Here is a 20,204-nt window from a genome sequence, read left to right on the forward strand (position 1 = left end):
ATTTTTATCACTTTATTAATTTATATGCCCGTTGGGACACAATTGACTCCACCTTCGTTGCACACATGTCCCCGCAATTCATATAATGGACTATAAAATATTTTTTTTAGTTCTATAAAATTTAAAAATTTTACGAGTTCACGGTTGTGGAAAGTATTTCTTTTAATTCTACAATTTTCACACACAATTTAATTTCGTTAAGTGCTTAAAAAATTACAACAACAACATCAAAATCCAAATTTGAGCACTTGCAACCAAATGCATTACAAAGCCTTTGTGGTGCCTGCTACAAAGCACACAAAGTTCCACATTCACCATAAAGGTCATCGTTAGAAATAATTTAGTGAATTACATTTGCACTAGGTCTCGGTCATTTTGACACACTTGAATGCAAAAAATGTAATTAGAAAATCTCAGCAACTACAATTACAACTACAACAATTTGATTATTCTCACGTTTCTCCAGGCCTACACATTGAAACATTTGCTACTTGTTGGGCCCTGTTTGCTGAGCCTCTTTTGGCTGAAAATATGCAATTTTCTTTGTTTTTTCCTTTGTTTGTTGTTTTGTTATTCATTTCTTCACATAGCAGACCGAGACTCGCTCAGCTCGCTGTCACTCCGCATTACGCTGGCGAAATGAATGATAAGGGTAGCCCTTTTGGCAGCTAATAGAGTTTGTCTACACACCTATACTTACGTAAGCTAGAAACCTATACTATACATATGTGTATATATCTAAATGTGCTTGATTTTGTTTGAGTTTGCAAACTCTCTTTGCCAAATTCTTGCCGCGTTTGTTCTATTAGCATTTTGATTTCAAGCAATTTAATTAAAATGTTTTTATTCTTGGAAAATTAAGTTAAAATAATATTTGCCTTCCTATTTATATCTTTTTATAGGCTACGACAAACACCGAAGTGTGCAAATCAGCCAATAGAGAAACCTTGGTGACTTCTGATGGTTACTCGACTACAAGTGAAATACACAGGTAAGCCTTGTTTTATGAAACAAAGCACATTACTAACTAATTACATTTATTTTAATATTAATATTAACTAATAGTTGAAGCCAAGCGGTTCTTATAGAACCCAGCAAGCAGATTTAAAGCTTATAAGCAACATCAGAAAAAGTAAGTTAAACAAAATCTTCTTCATGAATTTAAATTTTCGGCTTAGTTATACTTAATCAATTTAGTAGCTTAACATATATATTTTGCTAGATATTTTGAAGTAGTGGAAACATGCTTAAGGCAGTAGTCTGCTTTACAGGCTTCAAAAAAATCGATTTTATTTGTTTTGTTTTAAATCTCTTCCAAAACTATCCAAGAGTATGTCTTTAAAATTCCAGAGGCCAATTCGACATATTTTCGAAGCTAGAGCAGTTTTTGTGGCCGAGCGTCGAGCAGGTGCGAATGCTCAGGCAGATCTTTAAAGCGCGTTTTCTCGAGTTTTCATTTTCACAAGTGTTAGAAAACGGTGCCGGCGATAGCAAAAAGAATATATGTCCGATCGAAAAACACCAAAGTGATCTAGCTTCAGTATTAAATTATCTTCTATTTGAACTAAAAAAGTTGGACAAAACTATTATTTAAACTATGTATTTGTTTTGCAACTTGAAGTCAATTTTTTTTCTTAAAAAAGTGAAATTTTTTTTCAAACTTCGAAAAAATTTGGAATTTTATAACTTCTTCGGTATTTTTTAGTTCATAAAGAAAAGAAACTTATAAGAATTAAAAAAACATTTGGTTCGACTGTTTCAGATGCATCGCACGACCTCCATCGCCGATTTACAAGTGCAGACTCCAGGCGCTCCAGAAAAATACTTACAACTTTGAAAAAATTTCAATATTTTTTAATAATAAATATTGTTTTTTAAGCCTTACTTATAGTACGCTATCGTCTTAAAATTCCGTTTACCGCAATCATTTCCTTCTCTTTCAAAAAAAGTTGCTAAATAAACGCTTTTTTTTGGCTTCTAAAGCAGACTACTGCCTTAAGACTATATATATCATTCTAGTTGAAGGTTTACGGCTGACATTGCACTTTCATTTGAATTTTGGTGGCTTTGACAAATTTTCATCTATTTTTCATCTCAAGAAATTTTTAAATATCGGTTGCCTTTGTACTATTCTGCCAACACTTTTTGGCATAATATATTTCGAATTTCACCCAGTTATCATTGATTTGCCTTTCATGTCCTCAAATTCTAGTCGAATTAGAATTTGGAAATTCATATGATCATCTCCCATATCAGGAGGTTTTTGAAGAATTGCTATCTTTTCTATATTCTATCATTAACAAAGTTAATCAATTTAATTAAAAAGAGTGGATTTGGTACTAAAATAGTACGTTTGAGTCTATTTGGTAAGCTACTTGTTTGTTCGATTGATCAATCGCTCAGCTTCGGCTAATAAAATTCTAATACAATTTATTTCATATAATCGAAGAGCAATCATTTCCATACACAAAAAAATCTTATATTTTTCCGTCTCGACGCCAAGTAAATAATCTTACTGTCTTTCTCTTTTGAATTGCTATTTAGAGTATCTTTGATTTATTGCATTAGTCACACACCTTGTCTACGTGGATATCAGCGAGTTAATATATGCAATTGAATGCTCATAACAAATAAATTTAGGACAATTTCACTATAATTTAAATTTTATTTGTTTACTTTGCCAAAGTATTTTGTTGAACTGATATGCTGACTTTTCATTTTTAAAATTCAGTTTTAAGTCTCAAAACAAGACAATAGCATATTCACACAAAAATTTTTTTGTCATGATCTGGGGCTCTTGCCATATGTTTTTCGGGTCGCTGAATCCATTTAACCCCATTAGAACAGGGTTTTGAGTTAACTCCAGAAAAACAATATGGTGGACAGCGATTTTTAAAATTCCTCGGATTCGCTTGAATCTTGTTACTCGAGGGTTTTCGGGGTCGCTGATTACAAATCTGGTGTCGGTTTTTCAAAATTCAAAATGGCGAATGCAATATGGGGAAGTTTTAAAATATGTCCACCATATTGGTTCGCCCATTTTGAATTTTTAAAAAGTAACGTCAAATTCATAATCAGCGATCGGCGAGTAACGAGTTTCAAGCACTTCTGATGAATTTTTTAAAATAAAAAATCCGCCATATTGGTTTTCTGGAGTTATCTCAAAATCCTGATCTGATGGAGTTACATTTTTTTTTTGTGTGGCTATGTCGTTGAACACGAGACTTTAGTTAAGAAGGCTTTTTTTTCAGATATGCACCAAGTGGCTCGATTTTTTTTTAACTTTTAACTAAAAATAATTTGATGTAAAAATATATATTTCAACAAAGAAAAAAGAATACCCTAAATACCAACGAAGATTTTTTTAAATTTTTTAATGATGCGCACTGGTTTTGTGGTAGTGATAAACTAAAATAAAGAAGAAATATATTTCCCAACAAATTTTATATTAATAACTGTATCATAGAAAATTTGAAAGGACTTTTGACTTTTGAGAGAACTATGGTTTTTAGTTATATTTTAGACTTAAAAAATTTTCAATTCTCTCATTCTCTCATTCACTTATTCATTTTTAGTTTTATCCGTTAGAATTAAGAATTTCTGTAAAAACTTAGTTGGGTGTACGCCGAAAGTTAAACTAGTAAAATTAGACAAGCTAACAGCACTAAGGACAAACATGTTTTCAAAGGATGGAATTTCAAAACATCCCTATTTATTTTTTTTTTATTATTTATTATTTATTTAATTATTAAACTAGTTTATTCTGGAATATCTCCCTCCCTCTATTCTAAAATTATACGTTTAATCATTTTTTTATAATTTTTTTGTGATTTAACATTTACGTCTTGACAAAAATAACATTTTCATATCATTTATATGATTTTATATTTCAATTAATTTAGCTCTTTAAAATAAAAATTATTTAATTTTGAATTTTGTTTAATTATTTTTATGTTATTTAAACACTTTTAAATATTTTATTTGATTTAATGCTTCTGTGTTTAATATACTATATGTTCATTTTGAATATTTAAAAATTTACATAATTTTTACTTTATAATTCACTTTCTTGCATGTTATTTTAATAAAATATTAATATTTTGGAATCACTTATTAGAATTTTTTTTTTTATAAATCGCAAACTCAATTCGCTAGTTATTCCATAAAGCACATATCATAAATTTACATTTTATTAAATAATCATTTATAAATTTTATTTTATATAATAGACAAATCACTGCACTTCAAATAGTACTTTTTAATACAAAAGTTTCACATTTAAATTTTAAGTTTTCTTCTAAGCGAAACGCACTTTTCTAAAATTCGCGCCGAACTGAAAATTTAATGCCGCTGTTGCGTGCTTTTATAAGCGTCAAACTCTGCCGCTGCCCGCTGCCCGCCGCATGCACTTGCTCATTAGATGAGTATCCTTTCGGGACGTGCGTGTTGCACGACATTGCGTGCGCTGTGGTGAGTTATTTGAGATTTTGTTATTCACCACTGCCTAGTTGTTTGCACTTTCTCATTTACTTTATGTATCTTCGCATTTTGCTTTACTTTTGCTTTGAAGTTTTCATTTTGTTTTGATCCATGCATTCGTTGTTGTTCTTTCTGATTTGATTTGTTTACTTTCACTTCGTTGGTAGCTGTGGTGTATGAGTGTATTAGTTGGTGTGGTAGATTTTCGCTTTTTCTTATCACAGTCAGTTGTTAAGCTTTAGTCGGCAACAGCATCCATCCCTTTAACGATATGTATGTCTGTATGTATGTACTTATATCTGTGTAATTGAGCTTATATTTGATAGACAGCTTTGGACCACGTGCTCACAAAGTGAATGATTAATATTCCGGTATTCCACATAAATATTATGTATGTGCATATGTATTGCATACCTTTTTTTATTTCACAGTGGAGAAGTATCAAATTAAGATTCTTATTATGATTTTTCTAGTTCCGGAAATTTCTAGAAACTCTTCATTTGCTTATAAAATTTATATTATATTAAACGTAACCATTTAAAAATTTTGAAAAAGTTAAAATATGTTGGATCCTATAATGGACTTTATGAGACTATTTAATTAAGCTCGCTCCGCACAGTAAGATATTAAATTTTCTACAGGAAAGCTTTTATTAAACCATTGATAGTTGACAGAGAATTTTTTAATTTTTCTTCATTTCATTTTCTTAAATTTCTACGCCTTATCTTAGACTAAAGTAGAATCGACAGATTGAAGGTAGAATAAAAAAAGGTTTGGATGGTGTGTCTTGGCTCTTTCAACCTTCAGCAGTATATCTCAAAATATTTTCTACGAAAACTATGTAGTGGAAGAAATTTGAAGAGCGCTTTGAGGGCAGTGTTCAAAAATAACGGTACTACTTCCAATTGTAGAATCACTTCTCGAACTCGATTTTATGCTTTCGCCAGTTAGCTAGGTTCATTTGCGTCACCAAACTATTCCTAACCAAAGATAATACGTTCCCTTAATTTTGCCGTGCTATCTTATATATTAACCGATTTTTACGGTATAAAGTCCACCGGAACTCCGGTATATGGATTAAGCTTCTTACAAACTATAGATTGAGATGCCAAACAAATGTCGTTGAAATTGGTAGTTTTTGACCCATTATTGGTCGGCGGCATGTACACAAATTTGAATGCAGCCCTTCTGTACTATTTTCACTATGAAATTTACTTTAAGGGGTTACATGGGTTTCGTAGATTCAAAGAATTTTGCTTATTAATTTCTAGAACATCTCAAGAATGTTAAAAAATTTTCAGTCGGTCCGAAAAATAGTTTCGGAGATACAGCTTTTGGAAGATGTGCGCTCCAAGTCAAGTACTATTGTTACTCAAAACTTGAAACGCGTTCTTCTCGGAACTGTATTTTCTCCCGTCGGTTGTCTAATTTTCTCGAAAACTACTCAACCGATCTTGATGAAATTTTGCACAGGTGTTCGAGTTACAATTTACTCGTGCTTGAAATAAGGATTTTTCCTTTTTTAAATTACAACTATTTAAAAAAAAAAAAAAAAAAAAAACAAAATGTGAAGCAAATTTGACCGAAATTTTTATTTTTTTGGAAACATTTTTGCCAAAATTCCAATTTTTACTTTTATTGTCCTTCCTTCGTTCCATACCTAAAACACTTATTTTTGTTTTTTTTTTTTCATTTTGGATGATCCTGTCAGGAGTTATGCTGACGTTACAATGGAGGAGTTTTGATTTTTTTTTTAATTTCAGAAATTATTCTTTAAATATGTACATATAAGACAGAAAATGTTTGAATTAAATAAATATTTTTTTACATAGAAAAAAATATTGAAAATAGGCCTTTTTTACCCGACAAAACCCACGTAACCACTTAAGAGATTAGTAGCTGTTTGTATTTCTTTGTCATGCCTTCTGAGTCAAGCATGTCAGGCTATACCCCACACTACCCGACAAACCAATCGACGCTGTGGTTTGAGTATTTGCTAAGTGATTCGACATCACTCATACGCCATGGGGCACGATGAGTTCACTTTAAATTAATTGATACGTTCGCAAAGGGCAGTCTCAAAATCTAAAATAAGTCTATTTCTAAATAACGTTTGCTATTTTAAAGAATTTTCATCAAAATATTATGTCTATAAATGTCTATTATTACCAGCAAATCTATACTAATATTATAAAGCTGAAGAGTTTGTTTGTTTGTATGTTTGAACGCGCTAATGTCCGAAACTACTGGTTCGAATTGAATAATTCTTTTTGTTTTGGATAGTCCATTTATCAAGGAAGGCTATATAGCATCATGCTGCGACCAATAGCGATTGAGCGAAGAAACAGTGGTAAATGTGTAAAAAACGGGGGAAAATTATTTATCTTTGAGGGCTTCCGTTCCTTGCGCTACCAAAGAGGTTCAAGATACACAAAAGTTATGTATGAAAGAATTATTTCTCTTTTAATGATCTAAAAAAAGTCCATGAGTAACGTTTTTGTGATAACTAATATATGTACTATATATGATGATTTTCGTTATTCTATTGGACTTTATGCCGAATATATGGGTCAAATTGTGTGATATCTTAATAAAACTATAGCAATAAATTGCGAGAGTATAAAATGTTCTGTTGCACCCAAACTTAGCCTTTCCTTATTTGTTTTAGTATTGAAATATACGTGGAAGTACAGGGAAAAAGTAAACAAATATTGAAAATTTGCTAGAAAGATAATAATAAAAGAGTTATATTTAAGTTGACAACAACGGCGGAACAGATAATATTGATTTTGGCACCAATACGATTTCAAAATGGCATTGCGTTGGCTCTCGCATCTACTGGAATTGCTGCAACATTACTAGAAGTTGGAAGAACGGCACCTTCGGCACTGAAGCTTCCGTTAAACATGCAAATCAATGTAACACCTGTTTGCAAGGCAAGCTATGGCAAACGTGTTGAAGAATTGTAAACTGATAGTATGAGATAAGTGCAATTCTCTAGACAGAACAATGACAGATCTGTGGAATAATAATCGTCACTTTGGTTGCTCAATGATACCGTTAGCTGGCGATTTTCGACAAATACTTCCTGTTATTCCAAAATCAACAGCGGCGGATGAATTGAATGTCTCAAGTGAGATTTGTGTGTTGCATTTCTAAATTTTTTGGATTTGCTTGACATGCCGCCGAATCATTTACATCTTAGAGTTGGATTCGTCATTATTATGTAATTATGTCGAAACTGTGTAATTGAACCCTGATTGTGACGCAGCTATCGAATAATGTGATAGTTGCAAGAATTTTGAAATGGACTTACAAGGGGCAGAATGCTTGATTCCACCAATTCCTCTGAGTTCCAACGTTTTGCCATTTCAGTTCAAACGTATTAGTTTCTACTGAAACTTGCATTTGCGATGTCAATCAACAGGTCACACAGACAGTCGCTGGAAATGTGTGGCATAAATCTGGAAATGCCATGTTTTTCATACGGTCAGCTATATGTGGAGTGTTCACGAGTTGAAAAACCATCTTCTCTGTATATTTACGCTCCCGAACAGAAAACAAAAAATGTTGTTTATAAAGCTGCGTTACATTGAAAAAAAAAAAATGTAGAAAAATCGCAAATAAATGCTTTTCAATACAATCTAAATTCAACTTTCCTTCCTTTTCAAAACAAATAATTTCACGCAGGGCAAAGCCTGTGGGGTCAGCTAGTCATTAATAAATGCATAAAATCCATTTTTAAAGAACACAAATTGTTTGATATGTGTATATGTATGTGAGGTGTGTTGAAAAAATAACGAGAATTTTCATTTTTGGAAAAAATTGTATTCATTCGTTTACTTCAATGTTGCGGTCTTCGAAATAGTCCCTATCCGATATTATGCACTTATGCCAAGGGTTATTTAATTCGTCGAAACTTCTCAATCTCGCTTTTGTGACCCTTGGATAATTGAAAATTTTTAATTATTTGAAATTATTATTTTTTGAAATTATGAAATTAAAGTTCACCTTAAATTTACTCAAAGTACATTGCAAGGTAAATACTACAGCGCGTGCTGACCGCGTCTTTGAGGTTAACACAATAAAAACAATAACAATCATTCAAGCAAAATCGACAAGGCAACAATACAAACAAACGAAAATCATTGTAGAGTTGAAGAAAATAACGAGCGACACACTAAGACGAATGTCATCAAGCAAATTGAGATTTGAGCCATTCGAGTGCCAACCCTGGCCCTGTTGATTCCCCAAACAATGAAGCGGCTGCGTGTGTATGTATGTCATTGTCAACGCATTGCTGATTCATAGCATTTATCTCGGCAATTTATTGCTACGTACTTAATGCTTGTTGTTGCTCTGTGCTTTCCCTACACTGTAGCTCCTTCTTTTATACTTCATACAGTTTACAGCAACAACAACAACAACAATAGGAGGTAAGAAATGCATGTGAATCACTTTAAAAACGCTTACTTACCCTTAATATCCTATAGGGGCTATCGCGCAGCAGACAAACTTGTTCATTTAGCTCCGGCTTCAGTATGGACTCGAGCGGTGTGTTGTCGCTGTCCTCGATTTCCGCCCGCTTGCTACCCGCCGAGGTGGCGCGTTCGATTATCATTGAGAATATCCAGAACTGTGCGACGACATGTGTGTTTGTGGAGACAGAAAAAAGTTCAAATTTATGAGTGAGTGATTGGCAATCAAGACAGCAAAAGAGAAACAGCAAAGAGAAAATAAAGTTGAAAATAAAAGCCATTTTAAATTGCCAAATGATTGTTTAAGCTCAATTGCATTTATTTTCAATTGTATTCTCCAGTGATACTATTAAATTTATCGCTGGTTCATTAACCTCACGTGTACTTACCCTGCTCTGTTGGCGCTTATTGCGATATGAACCGGCTAGTAGTTTGGGTTGTGCTTCGACTAGTTCCGGTGTTATGCCACCACTATTGTAGAGACCATTCAACAATTTCGGCATATCGACCTCGTGAAAGCGGAAGGGCGACAAAGAGATGGGAGTGCTGAAATGTTATTGAAAAGTTAGATATTAAAATGCACTAGAATAGCTTTTAGAAATTTGTTGATGAAAATTTGAATTTAATATTTTTTAAGCATAAAAATCCACATTTGTGAAGAAGAAATAATTCATATTGCTACCAGAAATATTCAGTTTTACACGTTAGTAATTTTTTACTGCTTTAAAGTCAAAGGAAAAATATGGACCTAACACAATAAAGGATCAGAAAACAAGTAAGGTAAGGCAAGTAAGGTTCGGATGTAACCGAACATTAAAACCAAATTTGACAGTTCCGACGTCAGTCTGTTATATGTAACCGGAACGGTCCCGGATTTTTATCCAGCCAAGCACTGCCGCTACAACAACCACAACAAAATTTGGCATATATTTCCACTAAAATAACGTTATGTACAGTATAGCGAAGCTGGTGTAATTCATGGATCGGTTCCAACTATTTTTGCAAATTACATTATATCAAAAATTTTACGTTCCCTTAATTTTGCTAAGACTTCTTTACCTCACATATTAACCGATATATGGGTGATTCTACGATAAGAGGTGTCAATTGCATAGAGAAAACGGCCAAAGAAAAACTTTGGATTTTTTTCATGAAACCTCTATATTACGATTTGTGTCCCTTTTATTTATCTTCTCACGTAAGGGCAAGTCACTTAATACATTTTTTATTACTTTTTCGACGACCAGGGTAAATACATCGGCCAGGGGAGAGACGTAAAGTTTATGGTAGATAATTATTTTACCAAAAGCAAAAAATTAATTGAAAATAGTATTACAAATGAAAGGTACTCTGTTTCCCTCGTCGTTCCATCATCTGCGGTATTCGCTTTTCTAATATTCTGAAGGCCATAAATCTTGCGACCATAAACCATAAATTTTCCTCTCGCAAACTCCTAGTGCCGTCTCATCGGATGTTAAAATCGTGTATGCTTCTTCACTATAAAGCAGAACGGGGATGATAAGGGACTTGTGGAGATTGGTTTTGGTTCATCGAGAGAGGACTTTAACATTTAAATGTTCATTCAGTCCAACCTAGCATCTGTTGGTAAGAATGATTCTGTGTTGGATTGCGAGGCTAATATTTTTGGGTTTGTTGATGCTGGTGATGGCTGGAGGTGGGGAAGGATGTTCAGAAACTCACGCAAGAAAGTATCAAGACTCAAGCAGCTCACCACTTCCGGTCCGGGTGTCATGATGAATAGTAACTCCCCTGGTCTCTAACTCTCTCCCCTGGCAGTTATTTTGCCAGGGGAAACACGGCAGGGGAGAGACGTTTTCATGAAACATTTAATTGTTTATCACAGTATTAGTAATTTAGGATAATAAAGCCAAATAAATTAAATTAATAGTATATGTTATATGAATTGCCAGGGGAGAGACAAAATCAGTTTTCGAATCCAGTACACCGCACGATGGGGACGCAATAACTAAAAAACTGTAGCGCTCATACGGATTTTGCGATTAGTATTGTTAACTTCAGGCTGAAATGAGCCCATGAGCACTTTTTTCAACGCGATCGTCTTTGAATTTACATATGTCGTAAAAGCGGAACAAAATTTGGCAGGGTAAATAAATAAAAATAATCGGGACGAAAGTTAATTTTACAAATTATATGAAATAAACAAAATAATTTTGTTTTTTATTCAACAATACTTAATTTTAATTATTTTACTTCCGATTGAACTTAGTTTTGTTTTAGCATCTTATACAAACAATATATGTATTGTCCGAAAGTGAAATAAAAAGTAGCAACGGGACAAGCCAGGGGTGGGACTTTTTTAGACTTTGAAAGGAATTTCAGAAAAAATTGTTTTAATTATACAGTAAATTGTACTGTTATTTAATGCACTACATTAATATGATGTGATTCATTAAAAAAAATAGCAACATAAAGGACAAAAACAATACTTTAAGCTGATTGCCGCACAAGTTACCTCTTATCGTAGAATCACCCATATACAGTGTAAAGTCCACCGGAAGTTTGAAAATCCGTATATAAACTATATGGCGGCTGGAGGAAGTATTGACCTGGTATTGCCCATTTTTTTTTATTAGAATATCTGAGAGATTTACCGATATTGTCGGTAAAAATTACCCACAAGCACTGAGGATCTCATGTTCGATATCAGGAACCTTGAAAAGTTATGGCCCGATTTCTGCGACGGGCGATATCACACTATAAATTCAAAGTTTTGTTCCAATAGCTTTACTGGGCTTAAACTATATGGATGGATGGACTATAAAATTTTGGAAAATAGGCGTGGTTGTGAACCCGTTTTCATCAGTGTGTCAACCACATATTATGTATCACATTTCATTTAAATCGGTCGAGTAGTGCCTGAGTTCCAAAAGTGGGTGACGATACGTCCATTTTTCATTATTTATAAAAATCTGAGTATAACTCTTTTTTACCATATTTTTTTTTATAAAAAACTGTAAGTAGGTTTTTCCCTAACATTTGTATGAAGGGTGGGTATGTTGAGATACTAAAGAGAAATGTGTCCAGTATGTTTAGTTTTTATAACCTTCATAGTTTGCGAGTCATTGACTTAACTAACTACCCTCGTTTCAAACATTTCCAAATACAAAATCATTTTATTTATTCTAAATCGTACACCGTTACGCTCACCCTATTAACGAGCACATTAAGTGATTTTACTTTAATTATTTCTATTATCATCACGATTTCCACTAATCACAGCTGAGTGCTTCGATAATATAATAATAGCAAATATATGAAATTAATATTCATAAATGTATGCATGTCTGTAGATTATTATTAGATTTCATGAATCAGTTGGTTAATATTGAAATAGTTCGTTCAATCAGGCTTATCGCGCACCTGTCAACGCTGTGCCATCCCCAAACTACCATATAATATAGTTTGCTAGCTGATAAAGCGTTATCTTTCAACAAGCGCCACCGATTTATGACCATATAATTTCGACTAACTACTTACGCTAATAATGCCGGAGTTCTCGGAAGCCATTATTTAATTTTGTAATCAGCGATATAATCGAATTAAGTTTGAGGACAATTGAACAATGAAATCACTATGTAAAAGTGAGGTTTAGTTACACTTTAGATATAGGTTGGTATCTAGTGTTTGCAGTTATTATTATTAATTTTAGACAGATCTAATATTGGAAATGAAATAAAAAAATATCTGTTTTACATTATTCTCTTTATTTTAGTTTTTCTTTTCTTTTTATATCCTCTTTCTCATAGTTGAATCCTCTTTATTAATTGCGCTGGTTAAAATCCAATTAGCAGCACATTTTTATAAGCTTAAAGTGCTTAAATGAAAAATTAGTTTAGCTGCGCAAAAGTTGGTCGAATCCTTTGGGAAAGTGCTAGTTGTCGGACACAGCACGCGATTTTTTAAGCAATGCGTGGTGAGCAAGTGCGGAAACAATGAAACTGTATTCAAATGGGTTGAATGACCATTTTTCTACTATAATTTACGTAAATAAATAACTATATAGTATTCATCATTTAATTGACCACCAGTTAATTATTTTTATGGAAATGGAGAATATTTAAGTGGGAAAATATACATTTGAAAAGGTTATAGGTTGTTCGAGATCTACTGACTAGTGCGGCCTTGTTCATGGGGAAAAAACTGCCATTAAGTTAGTGAGCCAAAAATGCTGTTCAATCCCGATTGGCGAAGTCGTCGAGAAGTTGATGAGATGGAATTAATGACTAAGGTTTAAGCTCTTTCACACACTACTTTGGTCAACTGTAAAACTGTAGGAAAAAATCACACACGGCAGAAGTGTTAAGGCAGTAGCCTGCTTTAGAAGCCGAAAAAAAGCGTTCTTTAGCAATTTTTTTTGAAAGGGAAAGAAATGATTGCGGTAAACGGAATTTTAAGATGATAGTGTACTATATTCAAGGCTTAAAAAACAATATTTATTATTAAAAAATATTGAAATTGAAAGTTGTAAGTATTTTTCTGGAGCGCCTGGAGACTGCACTTGTAAATCGGTGCCGGTGATGGAGGTCGTGCGATGCATCTGAAACAGTCGAACCAAATGTTTTTTTAATTCTTATAAGTTTCTTTTCTTTATGAACTAAAAAAATACCGAAGAAGTTATAAAATTCCAAATTTTTTCGAAGTTTGAAAAAAAAATTGACTTTTTTAAGAAAAAAAATTGACTTTTTTAAGAAAAAAAATTGACTTTAAGTTGCATAACAAGTAGTTTAAATAATACTTTTGTCCAACTTTTTTAGTTCAAATAGAAGATAATTTAATACTGAAGCTAGATCACTTTTGTTTTTTCGATCGGACATATATTCTTTTTGCTATCGCCGGCACCGTTTTCTAACACTTGTGAAAATGAAAACTCGATAAAACGCGCTTTAAAGGTCTGCCTGAGCATTCGCACCTGCTCGACGCTCCGCCACTAAAACTGCTCTAGCTTCGAAGATATGTCGAATTGGCCTCTGGAATTTTAAAGACATATTCTTGGATAGTTTTGGAAGAGATTTAAAACAAAACAAAAAAAATCGAATTTTTGAAGCCTGTAAAGCAGACTACTGCCTTAAAAAACGTGTTAAAAAACGTCATGTTTCAAAGTCTGTGAAGAGGTTCAAGTATTCCATAATATATTTTTATGGTTTGATGTCAGTTAAAAGATTAAGAGAATCTCAATTTACTTAATAAATTTTTACATGAGTTTCCGAAAATATTAAAGGCCTGAGGTTACATCGTTAATTATTAGATTAGATTTCAATCACTTTTAATTTCGCAGCCACACAAAAAAAATTGTATCATGACCTGGGGTCTCACTATATGTGCCTTATGTTTTTTGTTATGGTCGCTAAATGCGAATCCGAGGTCCATTTAATCCCATCAGATCAGAGTTTTGACATAACCCTAGAACACTAATATGGCGGACAGCGTTTTTGAAACTTCATCGGATTCGCTCGAAACTCGTTATTCGCTGAAAGATCGCTGAATACGAATTTGACATTACTTTTCAAAAATTCAAAATGGCGAACCAATATGGTGGATACATTTTAAAAATTCGCCTTATTGCTACCCCATTTTGAATTAAAAAAAAACCGACACCGGATTCGAAATTAGCGACCCCGAAAACCCTCTAGTAACGAGTTTCTCTTCCGATCATAATGACTCCGATTAATTTTCATGAAACTGCAATATATTTTCATTTTAATACGTAGAGATGTACCGTTATATATCGGAAACATCACTAGATTAATTTTTTTAACTTATTTTTTTTTCCACTTTTATTTTAAATTCTTAAAGAGGTGTCTATATAGGTGTTCTTTTAATTGAATTTAAAAACCTACGACCATGCTTGCTTCTTTTCCATATGCCACACAGTAAAGAAATTATAAACGCAGTTAAATTATACACCGACTTCGTTTTCAAGCACCTTCAACGCGCGCGTCCACTAGCTAAATAGCAGTCAAACACACTTGACCAGCTATTATAACTGTATTATTAGGATAAGTGTTGGCAAATAAGTTTGTAATTTTGGCAGACAACAAAAAAAACTTGTTGCACGAAAAAAAACATGTGTAAGCAAACCGTTATTTGATACACTAGTTTTCCAAGGTATTATAGTACTAATATACATATACATATGTATATATGTAGAAGCGCTTATGTGGGTCTATTTGATTTATCATGTGTAGTCACCAGTAAACTACATATGAATATGTTGGTTTGTGTTTCATGCGAGTGTTGACAATTAAAACCATTGCGTTGGTATTGCATAATTGTAGGATGTGCTGAGGAGAAGCTAGAAAATTCAGAACTGGTTTGGTGCTAGTTCATTTTTGATCTTTACTGGTTCAATCGTTTCTTATTCTTCTATGCTTTTATATCATATATTTAAGACCATCCTCATTTATACATTATATGCCATAAAACTACTGTGTTGTCTACAATTAGGCGCTTTTGTTAAAAAAATGTGTTATATCATAAAAAATCAAATAAATTTATATATAAAATTATTTTCTTAAAATAAAAATGAAAAGAAAGTTATCTTAAAATAAGAAACCACAAAAAATATAATTTATAAAATGGAATTTCTATTAAATGAATTTAATATATTTTATAACGCATTTATAGTAGTTTCCCCATTGTATTTTAGTATTAAAATTTATGTGCGAATGAAGCGACTACTTTTTAACAGTTTCAATTTTTATACCCTGAACAGGGTATATTAAGTTTGCGTCGGAGGCCCTATAAAGTATATATATAAATGATCAGTATGTTGAACTGATTCGATTTAGCCATGTCCGTCTGTCTGTCTGTCCGTCCGCCTGTCTGTATATATACGAATTGTCCTTCAGTTTTTATGATATCGTTTTGAAATTTTGCAGATGTTATTTTCTCTTCAAGAAGCTGCTCATTTGTCGGAACTGCCGATATCGGACCACTATATACAAACTGAACGATCGGAATCAAGGGCTGGTATGGGAAACTTCCGCATTTTATTACATATTTTCACGAAATTTGGTGTAAGTTATTGTTCATAGAAATAATTTAATCTCCGAGGAAATTGTTCAGATCTGTTCACTATCGCATATAGCTGCCCTACAAACTGAACGATCGGAATCAATGGCTTGTATGGAAAATTTTCGCATTTGACGTGGTATCTTCACGAAATTTGACATGGATTACTGCTTAAGGTAATAATATAATCTCCGAAGAAATTGTTCAGATCGGTTAACTATATAACCTTAATGTTTCTAGCAAAGAACCCGGCTAAAAAGAATTAGTAAAATGTTTTCTTTTGTTTTTTACTTACTTTTTCTTACGTCTTTAGATATGCTTAAACACATAGTTAGTAAAAGATATGCACCTGTGAAGGGTATATTAGCTAACAGTTAACGTTTTTTCTTGTTATTGCATAATTTCAGGCGAGAAGTGTTCTAAAGTAAAATAAGCCAAACAACGCAACTAACTGTACAAATAAAATTTTTATTATTAGTGGGGGTTATTAAATTCACATAACCTCAAACAGAAACTAATATATGTACTTCTTGCTTATATAAATTAATTAGGCTGGTAATTAAATTGTTATGAAAATGGAAATTTGTAGTAATTAAATATAATTGAAATGTAGATTTAATTTATATTTAAATGCTATATACCCTTAAAATAAATTATATACTCAAATATTTTATACACTTGATTTAAATATTTAAATATTACGCCTAGATGTAGGCCACATATTAATTATTTCAATAAATTTCAATTGAAAATATTAATAAAACCTTGCCTACATTTATGAGCGATGGTCACAATTCTAATAAAGCGTTTTGGATTCGTCCTACCCTAATACTAGCTTCTTTCACATATTTCACATATCCTACTCAACGAGGCAAATAAAGGCTGGGAAGCACTAAAATATACCTACATACAGATACACGTATATGTTGTTGTATACATTGTAAACATTGCATTTGTTAGAGACTCATATAAGTCTAAGTAACATACATATGTATGTTTCTATGTGAAACCATAAATTATAGTGAAATTTCAATAGTATTTTATAGCATGACTTGCGCTTTCACGACGAGTGTAACTTTGATGTTTTCAACTATGGAAAATTAATTAATTAACTTAAGTAGTAATTTCAGATATTTTTTATATATGTATATAATTAAGTAGTTACATTCATGGTAAAGGTCATTACCACATTATTTAGAGGCATCGCTGATGTCGCTAGTTGATAAATATATTAATACTATTGGTATGAGAGTAATAAAAGTAAAAAAAAAAACAAGAAAAAACGTTGACTTCGGCTGTACCGAAGCTAATATACCCTTCACAGGTGTATTTCTTTTAGTAACTATGTGTTTAAGCAAATCTAAAGACGTAAGAAAAAGTAAGTAAAAAATGAAAACATTTTACTAGTTCTTTTTAGCCGGGTTGTTTGCTAAAAACATTAAGGTTATATATAGTTAACCGATCTGAATAATTTCTTCGGAGATTATATTATTACCTTAAGCAGTAATCCATGTCAAATTTCGTGAAGTTATCACGTCAAATGCGAAAATGTTCCATACAAGCCATCGATTCCGATCGTTCGGTTTGTATGGCAGCTATATGCTATAGTGAACCGATCTGAACAATTTCTTCGGAGATTAAATTATTTCTATGAACAATAACACACACCAAATTTCATGAAGTTATCACGTCAAATGCGAAAATTTTCCATACAAGCCATCGATTCCGATCGTTCGGTTTGTATGGCAGCTATATGCTATAGTGAACCGATCTGAACAATTTCTTCTGAGATTAAATTATTTCTATGAACAATAACACACACCAAATTTCGTGAAGATATGTAGTAAAATGCGGAAGTTTTCCATACAAGCCCTTGATTCCGATCGTTCAGTTTGTATAGCAGCTATATGATATAGTGATCCGATATCGGCAGTTCCGACAAATGAGCAGCTTCTTGAAGAGAAAATAACATCTGCAAAATTTCAAATATATATACAGACAGACCGACAGATGACGGACAGACAGACGCACATGGCTAAATCGACTCAGTTCAACATACGGATCATTTATATATATACTTTATACGGCCTCCGACGCTTCCTTCTGGGTGTTACAAACTTCGTGACAAACTTAATATACCCTGCTTAGGGTATACAAATTCGAAGTCGCCTTTAGAAATATTATGGGAAGAATACTTTCATAATTTTTCTATGTAATTTCTCATTCCTGTGTGTTTTTTCAGTCTCAATAAAAAATCACAAAATAGACGAAGCTAAAGATAGAGTCTCTTTAAAAGTTCAAGGTCGGAGCTTATTGAAAGAAACTAGTCCCCAGTACGCAGTACTTGTTGTTGTCAACTGAAAAGGAAAGGATATAATTCACGATCTTCTCTTGAAGTTTTGTGGTTTCATAGGAACTTATAATTTTTATTATATAGTATAGTAGTATAGTATATATGATGTCCGTCTATGATTTCAATATACTCCTACTTTTAATAACCACTTTTATTTTTCTTTCCAGAAATGCATATAAAAGAACTCATATTCTTAAATTTAAGAATGACGCTAGTTCTGATGCGATTAAGGTAAGTTCAATAATTTTCTATCAAAAATGGATACATATAATGTCTATATATGTACATGTGTATATAATAGTAAGGACTTCAGTTTCTCAAAAGTATTTTCCCAACATCGCTAAATTCTGAAAACCTCTTAGTAGTTTATCTCCACAGTTTATATCTAAATTTCGTCCGGAACTTCATCTCAAATACTACAGCTGAACTTACGTATACTAAATATTTATTATTTCCCAAACTCTTGGACCTTTAGCGTTTCACAGTTACCGCGATTGGGTCTTATGTATACCATCATTCAGACCCTTTAACTTTCTACAAAAATTTATCATTAGACATTCGACTTGCTTTCGATGAGCGTAGATGACATTGTCATATACCTTTCCAACTTCTTTTACTTCCCAATGATAAACAAATACTTTTTTATGATCTTCTCTCCAATTTTAAGCCATTAGTCTGGAGGATCCTACTAGATGCCTAGAACTCACTCACTTAAATGATGTAATGAACAATAATCTTTGAGTAAACTTGACTTTCAACTTCGTTCCCTACCCTTTTGAAGCTAAAAATTTGCTAATTGATGAATCACAGATCGATGATAGATCCATATGTCACCATAATTGCAATCAACCCAAAGTTTAACTAAAATATAATAATATCTATTATATAAAATATAAATATAGCACCAAACCACACGTCATTATGATCCTTTTCGATTGACACATATCAATTAAGTGCTATCAAACTGTAATTAGAACCGTAATCAGTGACAGGTCCTTCACTGAAATGAAATCATTTGAATATATTTATTTATATATAATATACAAATATCCCATATTGTAGTAATATTTCAAAATATTGTGAAATTTCGATTCACTTAACCCATTTGAATATTACCACGACTAGGGCTATCCTAATATTTGAATTACAAATCTGGTGAAATATTAATAATTAATGGAAGTCTTAGTTTTCCAGAAGGAAATTTCATTAACTATTTAATTGCGCTATAATTAATTAAATAAGAATTCTAGATAAGATAACGGTATTTAATGTACATTTATTTAGTAGCAGGTGTGAATCAGAGTTGGGTGAAATTATTGTGATGAAATGTGATTGGGATTGACAATTGGTAACTAAATAGATTATATTTGAGATAATCGTGATCCATTCTTCAATATGCCAATTGCGTCGTAAATTTATTGAGACTATAATATTGCTAGTGGATAATCATATAAATTAGTTTGAATGTACATACAATTAAGTGCCGACTTTATAGCAGAGGTTACGAAATACCAGCTGCGTCAAATGACCCCGGTATAATATTTGGTCAACTCTATATTTAAGCGAAGTGGGATGTAATGATCATCGTTAGTCAAACAGATTTTGCAATTTTTCACATCATGCCATATATCAAGAATATATAAAAATAACTCTAGCCCTATAAAAAATATAAATATTTTCCAATTACACACTTCTGCTGTGCCCTGTGCTCTTGCTAATTAATTTACATTTGGAAGCAACAATAATTACTTAAATAGTTCAATAGATTACTATTTTTTACTCCGCCGAGTATCTGACAATCTAACAATAGTTAGAATTGCTAAAAAGGGGAAGGGTTATGT

The 20,204-nt window shown here is 32.4% G+C and overlaps 1 protein-coding gene and 1 long non-coding RNA gene across 8 annotated transcripts in view; one reads left to right on the forward strand and one right to left on the reverse strand.

Moving 5' to 3' along the window:
* LOC105211081 (transient receptor potential cation channel subfamily A member 1) overlaps positions 1-20,204 on the reverse strand; it is a 60,454-nt gene that overhangs the window by 37,042 nt on the left and 3,208 nt on the right. For 6 of the 7 annotated variants that reach the window (XM_054229114.1, XM_054229110.1, XM_054229115.1 and 3 more), the window contains exons 1-3: positions 14,837-14,952; positions 9,347-9,503; positions 8,957-9,115 (exon numbers count right to left, since the gene is read on the reverse strand). In XM_054229114.1, the coding sequence (XP_054085089.1) occupies positions 8,957-9,115; positions 9,347-9,503; positions 14,837-14,859 (339 nt within the window). In that variant the 5' untranslated portion in view covers positions 14,860-14,952. Of the gene's footprint in view, positions 1-8,956; positions 9,116-9,346; positions 9,504-14,836; positions 14,953-20,204 lie in introns of those variants that run through there. The other variant, XM_054229113.1, reaches the window with a different exon arrangement.
* Positions 901-18,822, forward strand: LOC128921427 (uncharacterized). Its single transcript, XR_008470890.1, has 3 exons — positions 901-991; positions 1,066-1,132; positions 18,531-18,822. It is a non-coding gene; the product is annotated as an uncharacterized LOC128921427 (long non-coding RNA).

The sequence above is a fragment of the Zeugodacus cucurbitae genome, chromosome 4 (genome assembly GCF_028554725.1).
Source record: "Zeugodacus cucurbitae isolate PBARC_wt_2022May chromosome 4, idZeuCucr1.2, whole genome shotgun sequence".
Lineage (NCBI taxonomy): Eukaryota > Metazoa > Arthropoda > Insecta > Diptera > Tephritidae > Zeugodacus > Zeugodacus cucurbitae.